At 56.9% G+C, this 22,239-nt stretch overlaps 1 protein-coding gene across 1 annotated transcript in view; it reads right to left on the bottom strand.

Moving 5' to 3' along the window:
* Window positions 1-521: 521 nt before the first annotated feature.
* NFAM1 (NFAT activating protein with ITAM motif 1) overlaps window positions 522-22,239 on the bottom strand; it is a 47,664-nt gene continuing 25,946 nt past the window's right edge. Inside the window, exons 4-8 of the mRNA XM_027543386.1 lie at window positions 20,384-20,713; window positions 19,106-19,218; window positions 13,612-13,710; window positions 4,391-4,477; window positions 522-3,044 (exon numbers count right to left, since the gene is read on the bottom strand). Coding sequence (XP_027399187.1) covers window positions 2,985-3,044; window positions 4,391-4,477; window positions 13,612-13,710; window positions 19,106-19,218; window positions 20,384-20,713 — 689 coding nt within the window. The 3' untranslated portion in view covers window positions 522-2,984. The remainder of the gene's footprint in view (window positions 3,045-4,390; window positions 4,478-13,611; window positions 13,711-19,105; window positions 19,219-20,383; window positions 20,714-22,239) is intronic.

Genomic DNA, 22,239 nt, shown 5'->3' with positions numbered 1-22,239 from the left:
AGGATGATGGGGGACTGCCCTGGTGGTCCAGTGGCTAAGACTCTGATCTCTCAATGCTGGGGCCCTGGGTTTGATCCCTGGTTGGGGAACTAGATCCCACATGCCGCAACTAAGGCCCTGTGAGCCAAATAAATAAAAATTAATATTAAAAAAAGGTGACACGTCGGTCCCTGAGGGCCTCACAGGCCGCCTGGAAGAGCTGGCATTTTGCTCCAGGTGAGGTGGGGACCGTGGAAGGTTTTGAGCCCAAGGAAGGTCAAGGTCCCATGTACCTCTCACCAGGATCCTTCAGCTGCCTCATGGACAGGGGACTGCGGGGCCTAGGCCAGGGCAGGGGGTCGCTGTCCCTCCTGGCTCCCTGCATTATCCCCGGGGCCTGGCCAGGCGGCCTCCTCCTGCTCTCACTGGCTTCGGCTTTTCCCAGAGTGGCTCCGCGGCCCCGTGGGCAGTGTTCTGCCTCACCCCGACCCCAGCTCCGGGCTCTGCGTCGGGCCGTGGGAGTCAGGAGACTGGAGGGCAGCTTTGCTCAAGGCAGTTTTCCTCCTTAAACAGTTTGTTAAACCGCCTTCTGGGGGCCAGGGGCCTCTGCGTCCCCCACCCCCACCCCAGCCCCATAATCCAGTTCAGAGCTCTCATTGCTGTGCTCGGAGGCTGGGCCTGGAACCGAGCTGGGAGGATGTGGACTGTCCTGTGAGCCCGGCGGGGCCTGTGAGCCCAGGGTGGGTCCTGTGAGCCCAGGGGGTCCCATGAGCCCGGGGGGGTCCTGTGAACCTAGGGGGTTCCTGTGAGCCCGGCGGGGCCTGTGAACCCAGCGGGCCATGAGCCTGAGGGGGTTCCATGAGCCCGAGGGGGTCCTGTGAACCCAGGGGGGGTCCTGTGAGCCCAGGGGGTCCCATGAGCCCGGCAGGGTGGGGGGAGTCCTGTGAGCCCAGCGGGGCCCGTGAACCCAGCAGGCCCTGTGAGCCGGGGGGGGGGTGTCCTGTGAGTCCAGGAGGGGGGGTCCCGTGAGCCTGGGGGGAGTCCCATGAGCCTGGGGGCAGGGTTTCTGTGACCCCAGGGAGGCCCCATGAGTCTTGGGGGGTGGTCCTGTGAACCCAGGGGAGTCCTATGAGCCCAGGAGGGGGGGGTCCTGTGAGCCCAGGGGGTTCCTGTGAGCCCAGGAGGGGGGTCCTGTGAGCCCAGGAGGGGGTCCTGTGAGCCTGGCTGGGGGGCTCCCATGAGCCTGGGGGCAGGATTCCTGTGAGCCCAGGGAGGCCCCATGAGTCTGGGGGGAGGGTCCCATATGTCTGAGGGGGGTCCTGTGAACCCAGGGGGGTCCTATGAGCCCAGGAGCAGGGTCCCGTGAGCCCAGGGAGGGTCCTGTGAGCCCAGGCAGGGTCCTGTAAGCCCAGGGGGGTCCTGTGAGCCTGGGGAGGCGGTATGAGCCTGGGGAGAGGGTCCCGTGAGTCCAGGGCGGGTCCTGTGAGTCCAGGGGTGGGGGGCCCCTGCTGCCCTAGCAGAGGGACTGGGGCTTCTTCTGGACGTCGGTCTACGGCCCTGGGCCCGCTCCCCCAGCCCTTCTATCCCTGCAGGGCCTGGGCTGGGGTGGGTACTGACCTGCTGAGCAGACGCTGTTGCCCATAACCACCCTCGCAGGCAGGCTGGGGTCTGGGCGCCCAGGCCCCTGAGGGACCTCTGGGGCAGCCCTGGGTGTGGGGAAGGAGTACGGGCAAGCAGGGGAGGTGAGGAGGGGAGCGGGGGAGCAGGGGAGGAGGGTGCAGAGCCTGGCGGCCCGGTGCTCCCAGCCTCAGCCCTGGTCGGCCCACGAGACGGGGTGCCACGGGCGCAGCTGAAGGTGAAACAACGGGTCACAGGAACATGCTCGGGCAGCAGAAAGGGCTCAGGATCAGACACTGAGGAGCCGCGGGCCTGAGCTTCTGCCTCACTAAGGGCCCCTCTGTGCTCCCCAGGGACAGCCCCAGGAACCAAGCCATGCAGCTAGGCAGGGATGGACAGGGGTGGCCTCGGGCAGCTGGGCAAGCAGGGAAGGGACTGGTCTGCCCCGATCCCCAGGGGGCAGGGCTGGAGCCTAAGGCAGATGAAGAGGAGGAGGAGGGTGGGGTGGGGACAGGCCAGGTAGAGGGGGCTCCGGGGAACCGGGCTGCAGGGTGGACTGAGGCACCGCTGAGGCGCTGGGGGTGGGGAGCTTTGAGGAGGGGGGCATTGGGAGGCAGCAGTTGGCATGCTGAGTGTCGGGGGCAGACTGAAGGGTAAACAACCTTGGGGTCCCCGCCCCGTGGGGGGAGGCAGACCCTGAAGTCAGTGCTGAGGAGGCAGAGAGCGTCAGTCTGTCTGGCCCCTGTCTTGCCAGCACCCTCCTCCCTATCCCCTGATGCCCAGATCTCCCTCCTCACTTGCATGTGCCCTGACCCTCCCAGCCTCAGGCCCCCAGACCGATGACCACCTCCTGGGCCTCCAGCTTGGTCTCCCAGCCCAGCCTCCACATGGTTCATTCTCGCTCACACCCTGTACCTCCTGCGCCGGCCCCCGGTTCCACTTTGCACAGCTGCTTTGTCTTTGGCCTAACTGGGGGTGGGGGCCTTTTGTATAGTTGCTCTTTTATTCATCTACTCTGCGATGCGTGTGCACACAGTACTGGGTCCCTGCTGGAACCTCCTGGTGGTTCAGGCTGGTACAAGAGAGCCTGAGTGTCCCTAGAGGGTGAGGAGGGCCCCAGGGATGGGAGGTGTCCAAGAGGGCCCTTGGAGATGGAGGGAGTGCCCACCTGCAGACGGAACAGCTTGGGCAGAAGCCTGGAGACGTGGCACACTTGAGGGGCATGACTGGGCTGCGGAACGGGCGTGGGGGCCAGCCTCTTAAATGTGGGAGTGAGGTGATGGGGTACCCAGCAGCCTCACTTCTAATACAGATCAAGTTCCCTGGAGGGAGAGGCTGCCCCAGGGCCTCTGATCCAGGGCAAGATCTGTGGGCAGGCAGAGCTCATCCTAGAGATTTTCATAGACCAGGTTAAATTCACCATCACCCTCAAATTTATGCTGTTTCTCCTGGAAAGGAAAAAAGAAAGAAATGAACAGTAGGGAGGGGAAAGATAAATTTGCACTAATTTAGTTTTGGGCAAAGGAGACAAATAGGTGGCTTTCTAAGTAGCTTTGACCGGGAGCCCTGTTCTTGTCCCCAAGCCCACCTCACCAGCCTCCTCTCCTGTCCTCCCACCCCATGCCTGCTCTCTGCTCTCCAGCCCCACAGGCCCCTTCTTTCCTGCCTTAGGCCTCCCCAGATGCTCTTCTCTCCTCTTGGGGTGCTCCCAGGACCCTATCTGTTCCCCGATGACCTCCTCCTCACTCTACAGAGCTCAGCTTAGCACACCAAGAGCCCCCTCCTCAACTCTGGGCTAGTCCCTCCCCAGAGCCCACCATTCACAGATGTTTCTATGTGTCTGTAAGAATCCATGACTGTTCCTGCAGACCCGGGGATGCTGGGGAACTGGGACAGGGTCTAGTTGTCCTGGTCAGGACCTCAGGGCCTGGCATACAGTGGTCACTCCCTGGGATGGCCCAGACAACCTTGGGGGTCCCAGGGTGGGGAAGCCTTGCCTCCAGTCACAGCCTAGTTCAGAGATGACCGTAGAAAGAGCTTTGAGAATAGGAGATTCAACAGAGTCGGCCTATGCTAGGGGGCCCAAGCACCTGCCCCCCACTTCCTGATGGTTCTTCCAAGGTGCCCAGCCACGGTCCTTGAGCCCCTTGCACTTGATGGTGTCCAGAGCTCTGGTATAGATGCTACTTAACTTGGAACTCATTTGAATTCATGGGCAGTTGGTTTTGCAGGAAAGTGTCACGCATCCACTTGACAGATGAGCAGACTGAGGTTTAAGAGAGACTCATGATCAAGGGATGTGCCTTAGCCCCCTTCATAAAATAAAGCCCTGTCCAGGCCTGCCCCTGCTGCCGCCAGCACAATCCCCAGCCACCTTCAGCCTGGGGGCAGCGAGAAGCCTCACACCCCTGCCTGACTGACCGGCGTAGATGCTCTACCGTGCCCAGTGGTGGTTACGCTTGCTCCCTTGCACGGCGCCTACTGGGTCGCAGTACCATCTGCAATCCTCATGGCAAGTCTAGGAGGTGAATGTTCTCAGGGTCCTCAGCTTACAGATGTGGGCACAGAGCTTAGCCGCTTGGCCAGGGCGGCAGAGCTGGAAAGGGGTGGTGCCGGGGTGGTGGGTAAACCCACCAAGCCTCCTAAGCACCAGGTCAGCCGCCTCGGGGAGGGCTCTGCTTCAGCAGTGGGTGGCTCACCCCCACCCCCAGCACATGGCAGGCACTTCCCAGATGAGGGGCAGGACACACGGAAGGAGTGGAGGAGCCAGGCCCGCTGCCCCGGCCCTGCGTACCTGGGAGAGCAGGCCCTGGGAGGTGGGCGGGCTGCTGGCTTCACTCTGGATGCAGTCGTAGACCTCGGTCTCTCGGCGCTGTAGGTCCTGCAGGAGACCGTGAGGTCAGGGGATGCCCGTGGTGCCCAGTCTCACTCCTCTCGGTCACACGGCCGCGCCTTTGCACCCACCGTTCCCTCTTGGGGCCATCTCACCCCTCCCCCGTTTGCACAGTGCCACTCCTCTGGGTGCCCCCTGCCACCCCCTCCCACCACCTCAAGCCTCTCGTAGAGCCTGTGCTCAGCCCGGCGGGCTCTCCAGGCCTCCAGCTTGCTGGCAAGAGGAAGGGCCCTGGCCCACACTCACTGTCCCTGCCTGTCCTCAGGGCCTCAGGCACCTGGCAGCCAGCAGTCCCCGACGTGACTCCTATGGCCAAGGCTTCAATAGGGGCTCTGCGAACATCCCCCCTCACTCCCTGGACCAAAGCCCATCCCTCCACCCCTCTAGGTCTCCCTTGACCCCTCCCACCAGCCTGTGCTCACAAAGGACCTAGGCTCACACTGGAATCACACTCCTCTCCTGCAGAGGGGCTTGGTCTGTCTCTAGGTCACCATGGCTGCGGTTGGGACCCTTGGAGAACAACCCTGAGTGAGCTGTGGTGACAGGGCTCCTCGCTCACCTGGGTGTGTGTCTTAGGGCCACACTGACTCTTGGTCCAGCTATGAACAGCCTGACCAGAGGCCTCAGGGTGGTATTAATAAAAAGAAATGATTTCTTGTTTGAAATCAGACAAGATTAGGCTCAACTCTCGGCTCTGACATCTGCCAGCCACAGGCAACCGGGAGCCTTCCTGTGCCTCAGTTTCCTCATCTGTAAAATGGGGATAACTGTGTCCATCTTGCAGGCTCAGTGGATGACTATATGAGATACTGTGCACGAAGGGCCCAGCACAGGGTCTAGTGAGTCACATGTGCTTAATAACGATTGAGTGATCATCAAGGGGGGCTTGGTGCCTCCCTGCTCTCTCTGCAGTCACAGCCTAGACCCTCCCTCAAACCCTGATGGGCACCAGGGTGGATGCTGCTCCTTGGGAACTGTTGGAGCAGAGCCACCAACAGCCTAAGCAAGAGGCAGGAACCTTTCCTTCCCACGTGTACATGTCATATGGATGCCGGCTGGTTGCCAAGGAGGTGGTTTCCCTGGCAACAGGCAAGCAGGGGTTGCTGAGGAAGGCTGGAGAGACAGGTGGTACTCTGAGGCAAGAGAAGGGAGGGGAGGTAAAGAGGGGTGGGAGGAGGCTCCGAAGCAGCGGGGCATGAAAACCTGTGTAATAAACCATTTGGCACTTGGGAGACCCTCACTTCAAGGGCATCACACACAGGGATGCTGCCCTAGGGACCTCCGAGTCAGAAAGAGGGAGGGTCTTGGAAGAGGGGCTTCCGACCTGCCGGTGGGAGCAGGGAGGCCCCGGGGAGGATCCCCAATTCCATTGAAAGGCATCTTCTGAGACCTGCTCTGGCCTGTTGGGCTCTCACACCTGCCCAAAGCACCAGCCACCGCCAGCAAGCCTGATACACGGGGTGTGGGTCTCCCCAGCGGCCCTGGCCCCCACCCTCCATCCACCCAGTCCTGGATCTCCAAAGATCTGACAGCCGCCCTCCCACCAACCTGGATGTTCCTAGTCACAGAGAGAAGCAAGAAAAAGGGCCTCTTTGCCGACATGCTGGCAGAGGACCAGATCTCGGGGCCCCCAGAGGGTCCCCTTCTCCCTCAGTGCCCATGGGCCGCCCACCACATATCAGCCCAGAGATGCCCGGAGCTGTCTGAGGTCTCACAGCTCCTCCTGCCCTCTGTGCTGTGTGCTCCCACGGGCCTGGGCACACTGCTAAGTGATTTCCAAGCCAGAGAAGAGCATCCTGACCCGGGGGCCCCGCAGGCCTCTGACCCACCCTGGCGGTGGTCAGGCTGTGGGCAGGAGCAGCTGCAGGGCTGAGGACAGGACGGCTGCAGAAGCTGCTGCCAATTAGCAGCTGCTGAGTGAAGCCTTTGACAAGCCCTGACCTGCTGGGCTGCATCTGCATGCCGGCTGTGACCTGCATCACTAGGCTGTGAAATGCAGGCAACCTTGTCAACAGGATACCTTCTTGGCCTTCTGGGGAGGGGGTGATGGGGGCCGCCTCCCTCCGCCGGGAGAAGGCCAGGCCTCTGAACCGGCTGCCAGGCTGGGCTGGGCTGCTGCTGTGCTGTCAGGGCTGGCCTGGGCAGCGCTGGGGTGTGCCACGCTGCTGTGCTGTGCTTTGGGCTGAGGCTGGGCCGGGCTGGGCCACTCGTCTGGGATCCAGGCCCCCCGAGCCCTTTGCCTCCTGCCGCCCTGTATGGACAGTGGTGCTGAGCTGAGTGGTCATCAGCCCTGGCAGAGGGGTGAAGTCAGCGCCGAGGCCTTTGTCCGGGTGGGCTGAGGTCAGAAGTCAGCGGCCCTGGGCCAAGACCTAATCTGAGGGTCCTGGACATTGATTCCCCTAGTAATACCCACATCCGTCACCAAGGAAACACAAGAACTGTGTCTCATGGACACCTGAAATTTGCCTGATGCCCTCTGGGGGCTTCCCTTGTGGCTCAGCTGGTAAAGAATCTGCCTGCAATGCAGGAGACCTGTGTTTGATCCCTGGGTTGGGAAAACCCCTTGAAAAAGGGAAAGACTACCCACTCTGGTATTCTGGCCCAGAGAATTCCATGGACTGTAAAGTCCATGGGGTTGCAAAGAGTCGGACACGAATGAGCAACTTTCACTCACTTCACTCTGGGGGCAGATCCAGGAGCCCTGTTCAGCAAGAAGCGATACTTAGGAGGGACGGAGCACTTCTGCTCTAGGTCAGGATCCTGGCATGTCTGAAGCGAACGGCCCACGGCACTAACAGGAGTCCAGGAAGGCAGGGCTGGGCTAGGCCTCCAGTGAAGGCCTCATGTGCCAGCTAAGGAGCTGGCAGTGGGGAGTCACTGGAGGTTTCTGGGTGGGAAGCGATGGCATCAGGGGTGTGCTGGAAAGGCTCCTCTTCCTGCCAGGAGGAGCAGGAGGGCTGGAGGCTGAGCACGAGAATGAGGGCGCTGGACCAGGCGGAAGCTGGAGCAGAGCTGAGGGGAGGCATCCATGGCGCCCCACGTTTGCCATGGAGTGCCCACTCTGCCCAGCACGGAGCCTCCAGGGAACCCCAGGCACCCGGGAGCTAAGAGCAGGCTTCCACTCAGCTGACTGCTGAGCGCCTGCTACATGCGGGGCCCTGGGGTCCCAGACAGACCACAGTCAGAAAGCAAACAGTGGTCGTAAGGGCCACGGAGAGACCTGGAGAAGGAAGGAAGGAGGCTGGGTTACAGCAGGGGCAGGTGGGGGTGTTGAGGTGGGGGATGAGGAGGTCAGAAAGGCCTCCCTGCAAAGGTGCCCCCTGTGCAGGGAGATGGGAGCGAGGGAGGGGCCCCACGACAGCTCCAGACAGAACCCCGGAGAGGGGGGGCGCACACACAGCCACCACCAAGGCCCCACCACAAGATGAAGAAATCCACCTCACTAGACGGTCGTGAGTGTGATCCGCAGACCTCCAGCTCCAGGGATCATCAGCACTGACCCAGGGCCCGGCTGCTGGGCTCTGAGACCCAGCATTCGTGTGCACAGAGGCCACACCCCCGTGGGCTGCCCCAGCCAATGGCTGAGCCCGGCAGGGATGCCATCCCTGCCTCTCCCGCCCTGGGAGACCCCTGAGCCCCTCTGACCAGGCTCCCAGGGGCCTTGCTGAAGCGTCCATAGACTGTGCGCAGGTCAGCACATCCTCTCTGCCTTCCTTTGCCCTTTTCTTTACCCAGAACCAGATCTTCATCAGCTCTCCCAGTCGTTTCCATTTGCTCTCACAGGTGGTCCCCCGAATACCACTATCACACACTTACTCCTGCCCTGGTGTCTGCTTCTCAGAGGACTGAGGCTCACCAAGGGCTCAGAGCAGAGAGGGATGGGACCTATGTTTGGAGGGCGTGACTCCGCTGCTGCTGATCAGAGCACAGACGGTGGGGCTAGGGTAATAACGGGCCAGCTGATCAGAAACCAACTGCAGGAGGACTTCCCTGGTGGTCCAGTGGTTAAGACTCCACGTTCCCAACGCAGGGGCCCGGGTTCAGTCCCTGGTCAGGGCACTAGATGCCACAGCTAAGACCTGACACAGCCAAATACGAGAGAGAGAGAGAGAAAGGAAGGAAGAAAGAAGGAGAACCCAAATGGAGGGCTCCAGGCAAGAAATGGCGGTGGTACCCACCAGCATCAGCCCTGGAGGGTGAGAAGATTCAGATTCCGGATATGTCTGGAGTTAAGTTGTGCTGATAGACCTGACAGGAGCAGTGATGCAAGGAGACAAGGAAAGGACAGCTTCAGAATGTTTAGCCTGAGCAACAGGAAGGTGGAGCGATCACTCCCTGCATCAGGAGGACTGCGGGAAGAGGCAGTTCCATGGGTGAAGAACCGGAGACTGGTCTGAGAGAGAAGCTGATGAGGGGTCCAAACAGAGCTGGGTTCCGGCGTTCAGAGGTGGTGTCTGGGCTGAACATAGAAATGAGGGAGCTGTCAGAGTGTCAGATCAGATCAGATCAGATCAGTCGCTCAGTCGTGTCCGACTCTTTGCGACCCCATGAATCGCAGCACGCCAGGCCTCCCTGTCCACCACCAACTCCCGGAGTTCACTCAGACTCACGTCCATCGAGTCAGTGATGCCATCCAGCCATCTCATCCTCTGTCGTCCCCTTCTCCTCCTGCCCCCAATCCCTCCCAGCATCAGAGTCTTTTCCAGTGAGTCAACTCTTTGCATGAGGTGGCCAAAGTACTGGAGTTTCAGCTTCAGCATCATTCCTTCCAAAGAAATCCCAGGGCTGATCTCCTTCAGAATGGACTGGTTGGATCTCCTTGCAGTCCAAGGGACTCTCAAGAGTCTTCTCCAACACCACAGTTCAAAAGCATCAATTCTTTGGCACTCAGCCTTCTTCATAGTCCAACTCTCACATCCATACATGACCACGGGAAAAACCATAGCCTTGACTACACGAACCTTTTTTGGCAAAGTAATGTCTCTGCTTTTGAACATGCTACCTAGTTTGGTCATAACTTTCCTTCCAAGGAGTAAGCGTCTTTTAATTTCATGGCTGCAGTCACCATCTGCAGTGATTTGGAGCCCAGAAAAATAAAGTCTGACACTGTTTCCACTGTTTCCCCATCTATTTCCCATGAAGTGGTGGGACCGGATGCCATGTCAGAGTGTAGACGGTCTCAAAAGGTTGAGGCTGCATGAAATCACCCAGGGAGGGGAGAGAAGCTCAAAGAGAAAGGGTTCCAGGCCTGGATTCCAACATTTAGAGGTCAGGATTCCTCTGGTTTCTAAGAAGGAACCAGTGAAGGAGGCTGAGGATGTATGGCCGTGAGTCAGAGAGACATCACGGGAGGGTGGAATGTTCTGGAAGCAAGTAGAGAAAGTGTGTCCAGGAGGAGGGAGCGCTTGCTGGCCTCAGACACTGCAGCTCACCAAGGAAGAGGAGGACCCAGCGGACCACTGGGTTTAATATCGTGGAGGCCAACAGCGACCTTGAGAAGGAAGGCTTTGGTGGGCAGAGAGAACAGGTGGGCAGAAAGCCTAAGTGGGTCAGAAAGGAGAGAGAGAGAGAAACTGAAGGCAGAATTTTGACAGACCTGTTAATAGGAGTCATGGAAAAAGAGCAGGGTCACTGGAGGGGCTGTGGGCTCAAAACGAGAAACTGAAGATGGAAGGAATCATAACATGTTTGCAAACTATACATGGAAAACAGTACATCAGCCCTATGTCAGATTATGGAACCAAGACTCAGAAAGTTTAAGTCGCAGAACTCATGAGCAAAAAAACTAAGCTTTGCACCCCAGTCTCTCTGGCTCAATCCAAATTCATGCTCCTTAATCGGTCAATTTTCACAGACAAACACACACACACACACGAATTGGAGTAGGATAGCCTTTTTTTTTGTCACAATATATCATGAGCATTTTCCCACATGAATAAAAAGCAAAAATTGACATAATTAGAAGGAGAAATATACAATCTACAATCATATGGGCAAATTTTAACTTGATTCACTTAACATCTAATAGACAAAAAGCCAATAAAGATATGGCATACTTTAACAACACAATCAACGAGCTTGACCTCTCTGTCACACAGAACACTCACTCACTCAGCCATGCACAATGCAAGTTCTTTTCAAATGCATTTGAAATGTAAGCTGACCTAAAGCAGATCTCTAAAGACCTCAAAGGATTGAAGTCATACAGAAGGTATTCTCTGATCACAACAGAATTAGTAAGAAATAAAAAACAACGAAACTAGAAAATAATTAAATATTTGAAAATCAAGCAAAACATTTCTAAAATAACTCATGGGGTAAGAAGGAAATCTCAGTGGGAAATTTAAACTGAACAATAACGAAAATATGGCATATGAAAATTTGTGGGATGCAGCTAAAGCCACTTTTAAAGGAAAGTTCATAGCTTTAAGTGCATGAATTAGAAAATCAGTGATCAAAATATCCAAAGAAAATAGAGGAGAGGGACTTCCCTGGTGATCCAGTGGCTAAGACTCTGGGCTCCCAATCCTGGGGGTTGAGTTCAATCCCTGGTCAGGGAATAGATCCTGCCTGCTGCAACTGAGAGTTGGAGTGCCACAACTAAGGATCCTGCACGTCAAAACCAAGACCCAGATAAATAAATACAACACAAGGGAGAAGGCAAGTGGAGAGGGGAAGTACACAAAGGCCTCTTCCCGTGCACTGCCACCACTCCTATTCACCATCACTGTCTGAGGCAGCGCGGTAAGACATACATAAGAAATACAAGGTCTGAAGTTTAAAAAGAAAGAAATGAAACGTCTATCATTCATAGATGACATGGCTGGAGCCACAGAAAAAAAAAAAAAAAGGAATTTACAGAGAAAGGATTAGAATTAATTAGTGAGTTCAGCCCTGGGTGTTCTTTGGAAGGAATGATGCTAAAGCCGAAACTCCAGTACTTTGGCCACCTCATGCAAAGAGTTGACTCATTGAAAAAGACTCTGATGCTGGGAGGGATTGGGGGCAGGAGGAGAAGGGGATGACAGAGGATGAGATGGCTGGATGGCATCACTGACTCGATGGACGTGAGTCTGAGTGAACTCTGGGAGTTGGTGATGGACAGGGAGGCCTGGCGTGCTGCGACTCATGGGGTCGCAAATAGTCGTACACAACTGAGCGACTGAACTGAACTGAACTGAAACTGAAGTGAGTTCAGCTAGGTTACTCTTTATATAGTCAACATACAAAAATAAATCATATAAAAAATAATCAATCATATCTCAACTTACCAGCAATAGACAATTGGAAAATAGAATGTGCACAACACACATACCCTAAAGCCGCGTTATGAGTGTTAATAAGATGACGGGTGTACCACAGCTCCAGGCATGTAGTAAGTACTCAACTAACGACCCTGACGTCATCATCACGCTTGTTCATGTCATTCTTACCTGCCCAGATCCAACCCTAGCTACTAGGGACAGTTCTCAAGGGCTGGCAGAGTCTGTGGCCTCTCTTCCCAGCTCCTTTCCAACCTTAAAGCCTCTTGAACCACCCAGCAACCTGGCAGGGCCATCGGACCTCTTCCCCACACTTCAGCAAAGTTAGCCTGAGTCTCAAAGAAGTCTAAACACAGGCAAGAAAGATGCTCCATGCAAAAGTGAGTCTCTTCCATTAAAAATAACCGTGGAGAAGGATATTTATTCATGTGAAAAGATGTTCATGAGATATTGTAACATGAACAAAAATAGCAGTACTACTCCAATTTTCTTAAAAAAAAAGTGTGTGTGTGAGTGTGTGTATGGGTCTCTCAGTATGTGTTTACAGAAAAGACTGCAAGGTATAGAAGTCAATGTTACTAGTATTTATCCTGGAAGAAGATAGGTTTAGGAGGATGGTTATTTTCTTCTATTTGATATATATAGAAAGATCGTTGTGTGTGTGTGTGTGTGTGTGTGTGTGTGTGTATGGAGAGAGAGAAATGTTTTTATTTAACAGCTGACATCAGAATTCCTCCTAGGGAAAATACCATGATAAGCTGCTGGGAGAAAAGAGACTGTGGGGAAGTCTGGGGCCATGTAGGAAGCAGTGGCTGTTGGAAATTCCCTGGAGTGGGAGTGGGGGCACAGGCCCTGGGAGAGCTGGCAGTGTTGTGTCCCCTTTGGGGTCATCGGTGCTGCCCTGAAGGAACCCTGTCTTCGCCTCGTCCCCATCTACCTCATCCTTGATAATCAGGGTCATATTCTGAATACCCTCTGTGTGGGGATTTTTGGACATTGAGGAAAGACCCGTGCTTCATGTTCGGGTCAGGGTGGTGGGGACAGGAACAGCTGGAGCTCGTATAGGCAGAGTCCCAGAACATGCCCTGGGGGACCCTGCAGGACCCCCGGCATGGCTGTGCACCTCCCAGGTGTGGAGCCAAGACCCACACCTGGTGGACCTGAAGGTCCCGTAGAGTTGAGACCGCAGCTGACATTGGGTAGCCTTTATTCTTCACTTTCTCAACAATGAGCATATGTTCCTCATTCAGCTAAAATAGATGCAACTGAAAAGGAATGTCTGTTGGCATCCCAGCCCCTGGGCAGACTGGCCACGTGTTAACCAGGTGGGCAGGCCGGCTATGCCTCTGCTTGGCTGTAAGGACATAAAACAATGTGCGTGCATGTGTGTGTGCGTGGTGGAGAGGGAGATAGTGAAGAATTGAAACTCTGTGTTCTATTTAGGGTGTGGGACACTGCCTGACTTTTTCCTCTTTTTGTGGTTCTTGTTGCTCCAATGTTGTTTGTGCAATAAAAACAGGAAGGAGTTGGTGAGCTGGTCACTGTCATTTGGTCAGACGGAGGAAATTTCTTCATTCCTCACCACTGTGCCCTGGCCACCCCCTTGTTCCAGAAGTGGAAGGGCGTGCCAAGGAGGGCACCCCAGCGGCACCTCCCATCTACGTGTCTGCCAGGGGCCAGGGCCACAAACCTGTAACCCTGGTTCACCTTCACAGAAATCCCACAGGGCAGGAATACTGGTCCCCAGTTCACAGATGAGGAAGTGGAGGCTCGGACTTCGCAGAGAAGTCACACAACTGGAACTCTGACCGAGCCAGGGAACCAGTCCCCAAGTCAGGCCTCAGGGGGTGGAGGACTCACCGTGTAGACGGATTCCGATGGAGGCTGCCCTGGGCTGCTGGTGGCACTGGGGCCCGGGCACTTCTTGGCAGCGTGCTTCCACAGAGCCCAAATCTGTCTCTGGGGGAAAGGAATCAGGGTCGTCAGGCCAGACACCAGCAGCTCCCCTTCTCCCCAGACCCCACCAGACCCCACAGAGGAAAGGATGGTAGATACCCATGAGGCCACTCGGAAATTGATCACTCAGCACCTTCCACCCACCTTCTCCTGAGAAGCATGGCAAATACCCGTAATGCGTGCATGCATGCTAAGTCACTTCGGTCATGTCTGACTCTTTGTGACCCTATGGACGGCAGCCCCCCAGGCTCCTCTGTCCATGGGATTTTCCAGGAAAGAATACTGGAGTGGCTTGCCATGCTCTCCTCCAGGGGATCTTCCAGACCCAGGGATCAAACCTCCATCTCTTACGTCTCTTGCATTGGCAGGCATTCTTTTTATTTTTTTTAACCACTAGTGTCAACTGGGAAACCCAAACACCTTCAAGACCTACATCAAATCATTCACCTGCCCGGGGATACTGGAAACGATAAAGATTCCATCGAGGCACCCCGCCCACCACACAGGGCCTGGTTCTGGGGAGGTGGGTGCTGCAGGGCACAGGGCCAGCGGGGAGAAAGGGTCCCCGGCTACAGGGCCGATTACTGAGGAGGGCTGCTGAGTGAGCACCAGCCAGACCAGGTGTCCAGTCCTCTCTGTCCCTCAGGGGTTCTGCCTTTGCCCCCACTCTGGACATCAGTTTCTTCAGCAATCACCCTCCTTTGATAGAATGTTGCAGAGACTCAGGGAACCGATGAGGAAGTAAGTGCTTGCCATGTGTGTGTCACTTAGGTGGCCCTTGGCCATTAACACACACTCGCCAGGCACCTCTAGTGAACCAGGCAGTGTGGACACGGGGGCCCCATCCCTGCCCTCTGGAGCTTAGGACTCAGTGGAGAGATGGACAATGAACCAGCAGTTTTCCCAAGCATGGTTCCTGCACTGACCGACAGAGACAGAGCCTCTGGCTCACAAGAGGAAACAAGTGTCTCGCCTGGCAGAAAGGGCTGTTAAAAACCTGAAGGCTGGGGCTTCCCTGATGGTCCAGGAGTTGAGAATCCACCTGCCAATGCAGGGGACGCAGGAAGATCCCATGTGCTGTGCATGCCGTTGAACCTAGAGCCTGCTCTCGCAGCTAGAGAAAGCCCAGATGCAGCAACGAAACCCCAGTGCAGCCCAAGATTTTTTTTTTTTTAAGTCCTCTTAGTTTGGAAGAGAGGAAGGAGAGGAAGAGGCAGCAGCAGGTGCTGGGGCCTGAAGGTCTCGAGAAATGAAAAGATGGTCAGCGTGGTCAGAGACGCAAACCTGCCTGGGATGGATCAGGGCGGCTGTGCCGGGCTGCAAGCAGAGGGTGGATGGTGGAAAAGGTCTGAAGGCTGCAAGCAGGACACGCCAGGATCAGAAGGCGGTTTCAGAAAGCTTGTGCTGGGTGCTGCAAGAAACTCTAGTAGCCGAGCATGCGGGGGCGGTGGGGTGGGTGGGGCCTTCCGGGAGGCGGGGGCTCTGGGAGCCGGAGGCCGTGCAGAGGCAGAAGGAGGCTGTCCACACGCCCCCCTCTCATCGCAGGCACCGTGCTGCCAACAGTGGAGTAACAACAGCCTCATCTCGGGGCAGGAGCTAATTAAAAACCCTGGCCGCCTGCCAGTCCCCAGCCCATTTACTTGGGATTAGCTCTCGAGAGCTACTTAACTCTCCGGCAGAAGCCAGCGCCATCCCCAGTCACAGCATAATAATGGGTCAGGGCTAGGACGGAGCCTCACTGGGTGCCAGGTGGGGCTCTAAATGCGCGACCTGCCTGACCTCCTGCGCCCCTCCACAAACCTGCAAGATCAGTCTTCACACGCATCCCTGTTCCACACAGGAGGCTCTGAAGGCTCAGAGAGGGCTGGCAACTTGCCCAAGGCCATAGAGCCAGAAGCGGCAGGGGCAGGATTTGAACCCAGGTCTGTGTGATTGACCAAGATGCTGCCCTGACAATACCTGGGGTTTTGGCTCTTCTGGGATGTGTAGGTCTCCCAAACAGACAGAGGCAGACATTCAGGCAGCACTTTATAGTTTACAAAGAATTCTAGGACTTATTCTTGCTAAATCTCTAAGTAAGTCATGTCCAACTCCTTGCAATCTCATCGACTGCAGCGTGCCAAGCTTCTCTGTCCTTCTCTGTCTCCTGGAGTTTGCTCAGATTCATGTCCATTGAGTCAGTGATGCTGTCTAACCATCTCTTTTTGTTACTTTAATTCTCATAATTGCCTGAGGAAGTGGGCATGGAGTTCCTGCTTTCCAGAGGGGGAGACTGAAGTTTGTTCAGCTAGTCGGTGACTGCTTGGATCAAACCCAGGTGCCCTGTTCTCAAATTGAGTGCCCCTCCTCTGTACCACCTGCTTCACTGCCAGAGCTGGTGGGTGTGGGTTCATGGGCAGGGGCTCTCCTGGACTCCTTGGTGACAAGACCCAGGTAGGCCTGGCCTTGTGGTGCTCCACTGAGGCTGGGGGTGGAGGGGGGAGGCCACTGGGAAGGTAAGAGGCACTGTGGGGTCATGAGAAGGAGTCCAGGTCTGCCAGGGGCTGGGACGGACTTCTCAGAGCTTGCTTGTCTGTCCGGAGACAGGAGTGGAGCGTGAGAAAGAATACAGGTCCTGGAAACAGTGCATTGTGTTGCGGTGGAAGTGACGCTCCCTGGAGCCAGCCTTGCCCCATTCGGGTGCTCCGTTCCAGACCATCAGCATGTACCCTTCTGACTGTGATTTTCAAATGAATACACCGTTCAGCTGCTCAGGAAGTCCGTAAAGCCTCTGTTTCCCGCTCTGTAAGGTGGGAGCAATACTGTCACCTTGCCCCCTCGCAGCCTAGCCACCTCAGACTCATCTTTCCGGTCTCAGTGTTCACTAGTCCATCATTCCTTTCACGAACACTGTGTGGCAGGCTCCCCCAGACACCAAGCCTGGGGCTTCTTTCTGGGGCTTACACTCTGGTGGGGGGAGAGGCGGTGACACAGAAACAAGGCTGTGGGGGGCAGAGTGAGAAGAAGCAAGCGGAACAGGGAGACCTGTATTCTGGGCGAGGGGTGATGGAGGCGTGGGCTGGGGGTTGCAGCTAGATCGTGGACAGACTGCTGGCAGGACGGGCCCACGGATCAGTCGTGGGGGTGGCAGGGAGACAGGCACAGCACCAGGGCTTCCGGTCTGAACATCTGGAGCGTGCTGCTACTTGCTGGGATGATGCTGGCTGCTGGGGACCAAGGAGCGCTGTTCCCGACAAGGTGGGTGCAGATGCCCATGGGCACTTGGATGGAGAAGACATGATCTGGAGCACAGGGAGGGCTTGGGGCAGCCACACTGGGTGGGGTTGTAATCCCTGGAGCGTAGCAGTCATGGAAGAGTATAGACAGATGAGGGGAGCTCTGAGGAAGGGGCCTGGGATGTGCTGATATACAGAGGCCACAGAAATGTGGGTGACCCAGCGCAGGGTTCCCCTGGGGATTCCAGAACCAAGGACGGAGTGTGCCATGGAGGAGGGACACCTGCTGTATCCGATGCCCCGCAAGGATGAGGACAGACCAACGTCGGAGGCTGCCTGCTCCAGGAAGCCCACCTTGATCTCACGCTGAGTGGGAGCCCTCGAACTCGCTTTCAGGACAGGACTCATCTACCTCTTCTGAGTCAGTAGCTCCCAGCTTTGATGCGTTTATCAGATGTGCTCCTGGGGTCCTCTGTCCCTTTTCCTCCTCGGCCTCAGAAGTGGGCCAGCCGGCCTGTCTCTGGCTGGGGACCCCACTGCGTACTTTGTTCCTGTGGTCAGCTCAGGGTTCAAACCATGCGGGCCATCCAGTTCTGGAGCAGCGTCTACAGGGTCCACATCCGGATTTGGATGCAGCTCCAGGGAACTCTGGGAAATTCTTCGGCGGCACAAACCCCGCGGCAGCTCCCAGCCTTCCGAGCCCCCTCCCCTTCAAGGCTGGGCTCTCACCCCAGCGCCCCCACCCTCAAGTGCACGGACGACAGCAGGAGGTGCCCTGCACTGTGCTCCCACGGGGGCCAGGCACCTGCTGGCGTCTGGCCAATGTGGTCTCGCCCACCTTTTCACATGGAGGAGGGGATCTGTCCTTAACCCCATTTCTGGAGGAGAAAACTGAGGCTCGGAGAGGGTGGAAACTTGACAAGAGGGCAGGGGCTGCCTCTGTCTTGCCTTCCACCAGGTCTGGCACTTAGGCCAGAGCCTGGCACACACTAAACACTCAGCAGCTATTCCTGGAAGGAGGGGAGGGAAGGCGGAAGGGCGCGGGGAAGGAGGTAGGGGTCTCTGAGGCAGTGTGGCAGGGGGAGGGGCTGGGATAGAAGTCAAGCTGAGGCTTCTGAGGTCCACCCTCTCCTGTCGTCCCCTCTTTAGTGACCTCCTACTCTGCACCACAGCCTCCCTCGCTTCGCTGGACACCGAGATCCAATCATTAAAATCCTTTTTTTTTTTTTTGCAGAGCAAGGGCTGAAGTAGGTCAAGTTCTTGCCTGGACACAGCTCGGCCCTCATCCCACCTGTGGAAGACACCTGTGTGCTCACACAGCTATGCCCGGGCTGGGGGTCCGCAAGTTGGGGTGAGTCCCTTGGCACCCCTGCCTCAGATTACTGTGTCCAACACCTAGCCTGCCGCCCGGGGGCTGCTCTGAAGACTCAGAGCCTTCCCACCTGTCCCTATCCTTGGAAGAGCCGCAGTGGGGAAGAAACATATTGTGGGCCGGTCCTCTGAACCTCACTGTTCAGAGCTGTAAAGTGGGAAGAAGTGACGGAGGTCAACTGACCGGAGCATGCAGGGGAGGGTGCCCAGCACCCAGCGGCCCTGAGGAAACGTTCCTTCCTTCCTCCTGGGTTGCCGGGGATCCAGAGAATATGGGTTTCCCCGGTGGTGCTAGTGGAAAAGGAACCTGCCTGCCAATGCAGGAGACATAAGAGACGCTGGTTTGATCTCTGGGTCAAATCTGGTCGGAAAGATCCCCTGGAGGAGGGCATGGCAACCCACTCCAGTATTCTTGCCTGGAGAATCCCCATGGACAGAGGAGCCTGGTGGGCCACAGTCCATAGGGTCACACAGAGTTGAACATGAGAAATGCCTTAGCACGCACGCACAGAAGATATGAGATAAGGTTTTGGAAACTTAGAGAGCTAGAAATGGTACAAATGCAGGCCTGCAGCTTCCATCAGACACTCTAAGGAACCTGAGACCCCGGAAAAGACTCAAGAGTCCTGACCTCCCGCAACAAGATCAAAAAGGATCTGGTGGCCGTGGGGGTGGGGGTGGGGTGAGGCAGGGGTCCCGGGGGTAAATGGCCCCAAGAAGCACCTATTCCAGGCACCCTTCTTGGGAGGGGCTGTCCCTAAGCCACAGTGAGTAGGGTGGGGGCAGGGTTGCCATGGGTCCTCATCCCCTACCTTCTTCCAGAGAAGCAGGGCCGTGGCCAGAATGCTCAAGACGGCCAGGATGCCGACGAAGCAGAAGAGCAGGAGCTTCTGGGGGCTCTGGGGGGGCTCCTGGTACCCTGTGTCTGGGTGAGGGCAGAGAGGTCAGTTGTCTGGAGAGGTACACCCCACCCCCAGCCCTCCTTACAACTCTCCCTGACTAGGACACCCGGACCCCCCCTCTGCTGAGGTCCTCCACCACCCCACACTAGCCTTGGCCGAGCCCCTTCCTGTGTTCACTGCCTTGATTTTTGGCAGGGGCAAGGACCGCATCCTTCGCTCCTTAGGTGCCCCTGCCTCAAGGCACTGGCTCCCCTGAAAGGCACTTCCGGGGCCTGAGCGAGCCACGTCACCTCCTGGGGTCTCCTCCTTCCCACCCGTGATGTAGTGCTCACACGGGCAGGAGAGGCGAGGTGAAGCAGGGGTTGGGCGGAGTCTGTACCAGGCCTGGCAGGTGCTGCCCTGCGCCAGGGGTAGGCAAGGGCACAGTCCAGCCGTTTCCCTTGAGCCACCCATCCCTTCGTCCACCTCTTTCTCTCTCCATCCCTCCATCCATGTGGCGGACCAAAAAACGGCAGAGCGCCAACCACATGGCAGGCACATGTGTGTCTGGAGTTCAACCAGAACATCCTGCCACCAGGCACCAGCCCTTGCATTCAGGATCCCTCTCATCCCAAGAAAAGCCTCTGATAGGCGGGGTGTTGCCATGAAGAGCAAGTCCAAGGTCACATCCTGGCAAACCGCAGGACTGGGGGGCCAAGCCCAGGTCCATGGCCTTCTGAAACCCTGGCACGATCAGTGGGAATGGCAGAGCTGGGTCAGAGGGTCATGACTTTGGTGATGGGCTGTTCTTAACTTCTGGGAGTCATTACTCACTCCTCTGAGAATGTGATGAAAACTAGGAATCTGACCCCAGAAAGATGTCCATGAGATGCGTGCATGCTCACAGGTCTCCACAAACACACACAGGCCCCCGGGCTCTGTTCCACACTCACACGACCCATGGTGCGAAAGGGACCCCAAGGACAAGGGCCTCCCAGAGGTGGCCAGAGCCAATCCATACCCCAGACTCTGCCCTTTCCACACGAAGGTGGGCATCTCGGCACACCTGTGTGGCTAGGGGCTTCTGGAGGCAGCTCAGCTCTGTTGTGCCAAAGCTGAGCGGGGAGGCAAACATTCCCCACTTCCGTTCCTGTGCCCGCAAAGCCTGCTGGACCCTGTGCCCAGAGAAGAGCCGCAGAGGAAGCTCACCTCTGACCAGGATGAACGTGCCCTCGCCGATCATCCAGGAGTCCTGCCAGTGCACGGAGCAGTAGTAGGTCCCGGTGGCAGACGAGTTAGGCAGCTTGAGGAAGATGGGACAGGCAGTGGTGTGGGTCTGGTTCTCACTGCCTGGACCAGGTTGGCAGCTGATCTTCTTCTCGGAGCTGGTCTGGCCCTGGAGGTCCACGTGGAAGTAGCTGACTCTGAAGTCCTTGAACTTGGGGGTGTAGGGGTAGGTGATGCTGCAGCTGAAGGAGACGGCCCTGTTGGCCAGAGAGACCAGGATGGGGAGGCCGGTATGGGTCACAGACCGCTCTTCTGCCGGGGAAGGAAAGGGACAGAGTGATAGCTTCAGTCCCCGTGTCCCCATGAGGACCAGGGCTCACGCTCGCCACGTACTGCATGGATGCAGGTGGTGTGCCGAGTGCTTTCCACACATGACTCTATGCTTCCCAACACACTCAAAGCCGAGTGTGTAAGGGCTCCGTTTTGCAGGAAGAGTCTGGGCTCAGGGGGTCCAGCTGCTAACTCTCAGTTTCTCAGCAGGTGTGGAGGGTAGCTGCAACCCCTCCCCGGGGGCTGGAAGACGCCAGACCCCACACTCCCAACCACCCTCCTTCCCGAAGGTCAAGAAGCCACGTTGGATAAAAAGCACAGGCCTGAGATGACCCAAAGCTGGAGAAGGAGGAGAAGCAAAGAGGAAGGAGGCAAGAAACCAAGTGAAGAAATGCTTCCTGGCAGGAAGAAGCCCTTCTGGGCATAGGCACGCTCTCCCCAGGCTGGAGGAGGCACCAGTGAGGAGAGACAAAGCTTTCCCTGAATCCGAGCTTGGAGAAGAACTTGTACAGTGTTTATAAAATATAGCAAGTGAAAGCAAAAGTTGCTCAGTGGTGTCCGACTCTTTGCGACCCCATGCACTATACAGTCCATGGAATTCTCTAGGCCAGAATACTGGAGTGGGTAGCAAACCGCACCCCTAAAAGCAGTTCTCGGACAATGCAGAGGAGTTCCATGGGCTGCCCCATGGCCATGACCGTGACTGAGGCAGTTCTGGGGGAGCTGTCTTCTCCCGGCCCCCACCTAACACCCCTTTCATCAGAAAAGTAAAGTGAAAGTGAAGCCGCTCAGTCGTGTCCGACTCTTTGACTGTAGCCCACCAGGCTCCTCTGTCCATGGGATTTTCCAGGCAAGACGACTGGAGTGGGGTGCCATTTCCTTCTCCAGGGCCTTTCATCAGAGGCACCTAGGAAAACAGTCTGAAAGCTCTCCTGAGGCAGGAGTCTGCCTGGCTGGGCGCCCCACCCTCCTGCAGGCTCTGAGGTGCCCATCAGATTCTGGGCTGGGTCAGCAGTGGCCACCTCCCCACACCCGGACTTCAGCTGCCCAAGCCCCCCAGCTGCAGTGTGCCCTGTCCCCCCCCCCACCCCGCACCTTCCTTCTCCCGCAGCCGACCAGCAGACAGTTCTAAATTGAGGTCGGCAGCGAGCCACCGAGAACATGCTGGCCGGGCTGTTAATCGGGAGAAGATCATTCGTTGGAGCCACTTGGAGAGAGCAGCAGGATTTATTTGGTTGTGGAAGTGAGGCGTGGGCCCCCCACCCTCCTGTAGGGGGTGCGGGGCTGGAGAGAGGCCAGGCTGGTTTCTTCTGGGGGCTCCAGCTCAGCCCTGGGCCGGGTCCCCAGGGGAGTGAGGTCAGGCTCCCTGGGGGACCCCAGGACAGGGACAATGGCCCTCCACACCTGATAATTCCTCCAAGCTCAGGCCACACTGATATTTGGAGCTCCAGGGAACAAGCTAGACACCCTCTCCCCTGAAGGACTCAGGCTAGTCCCAGGGGATCGAC

Source organism: Bos indicus x Bos taurus, chromosome 5, assembly GCF_003369695.1.
Source record: "Bos indicus x Bos taurus breed Angus x Brahman F1 hybrid chromosome 5, Bos_hybrid_MaternalHap_v2.0, whole genome shotgun sequence".
Lineage (NCBI taxonomy): Eukaryota > Metazoa > Chordata > Mammalia > Artiodactyla > Bovidae > Bos > Bos indicus x Bos taurus.
The sequence above is the reverse complement of the archived record's forward strand: the minus strand, read 5'-3'. Positions and strand labels throughout refer to the sequence as shown.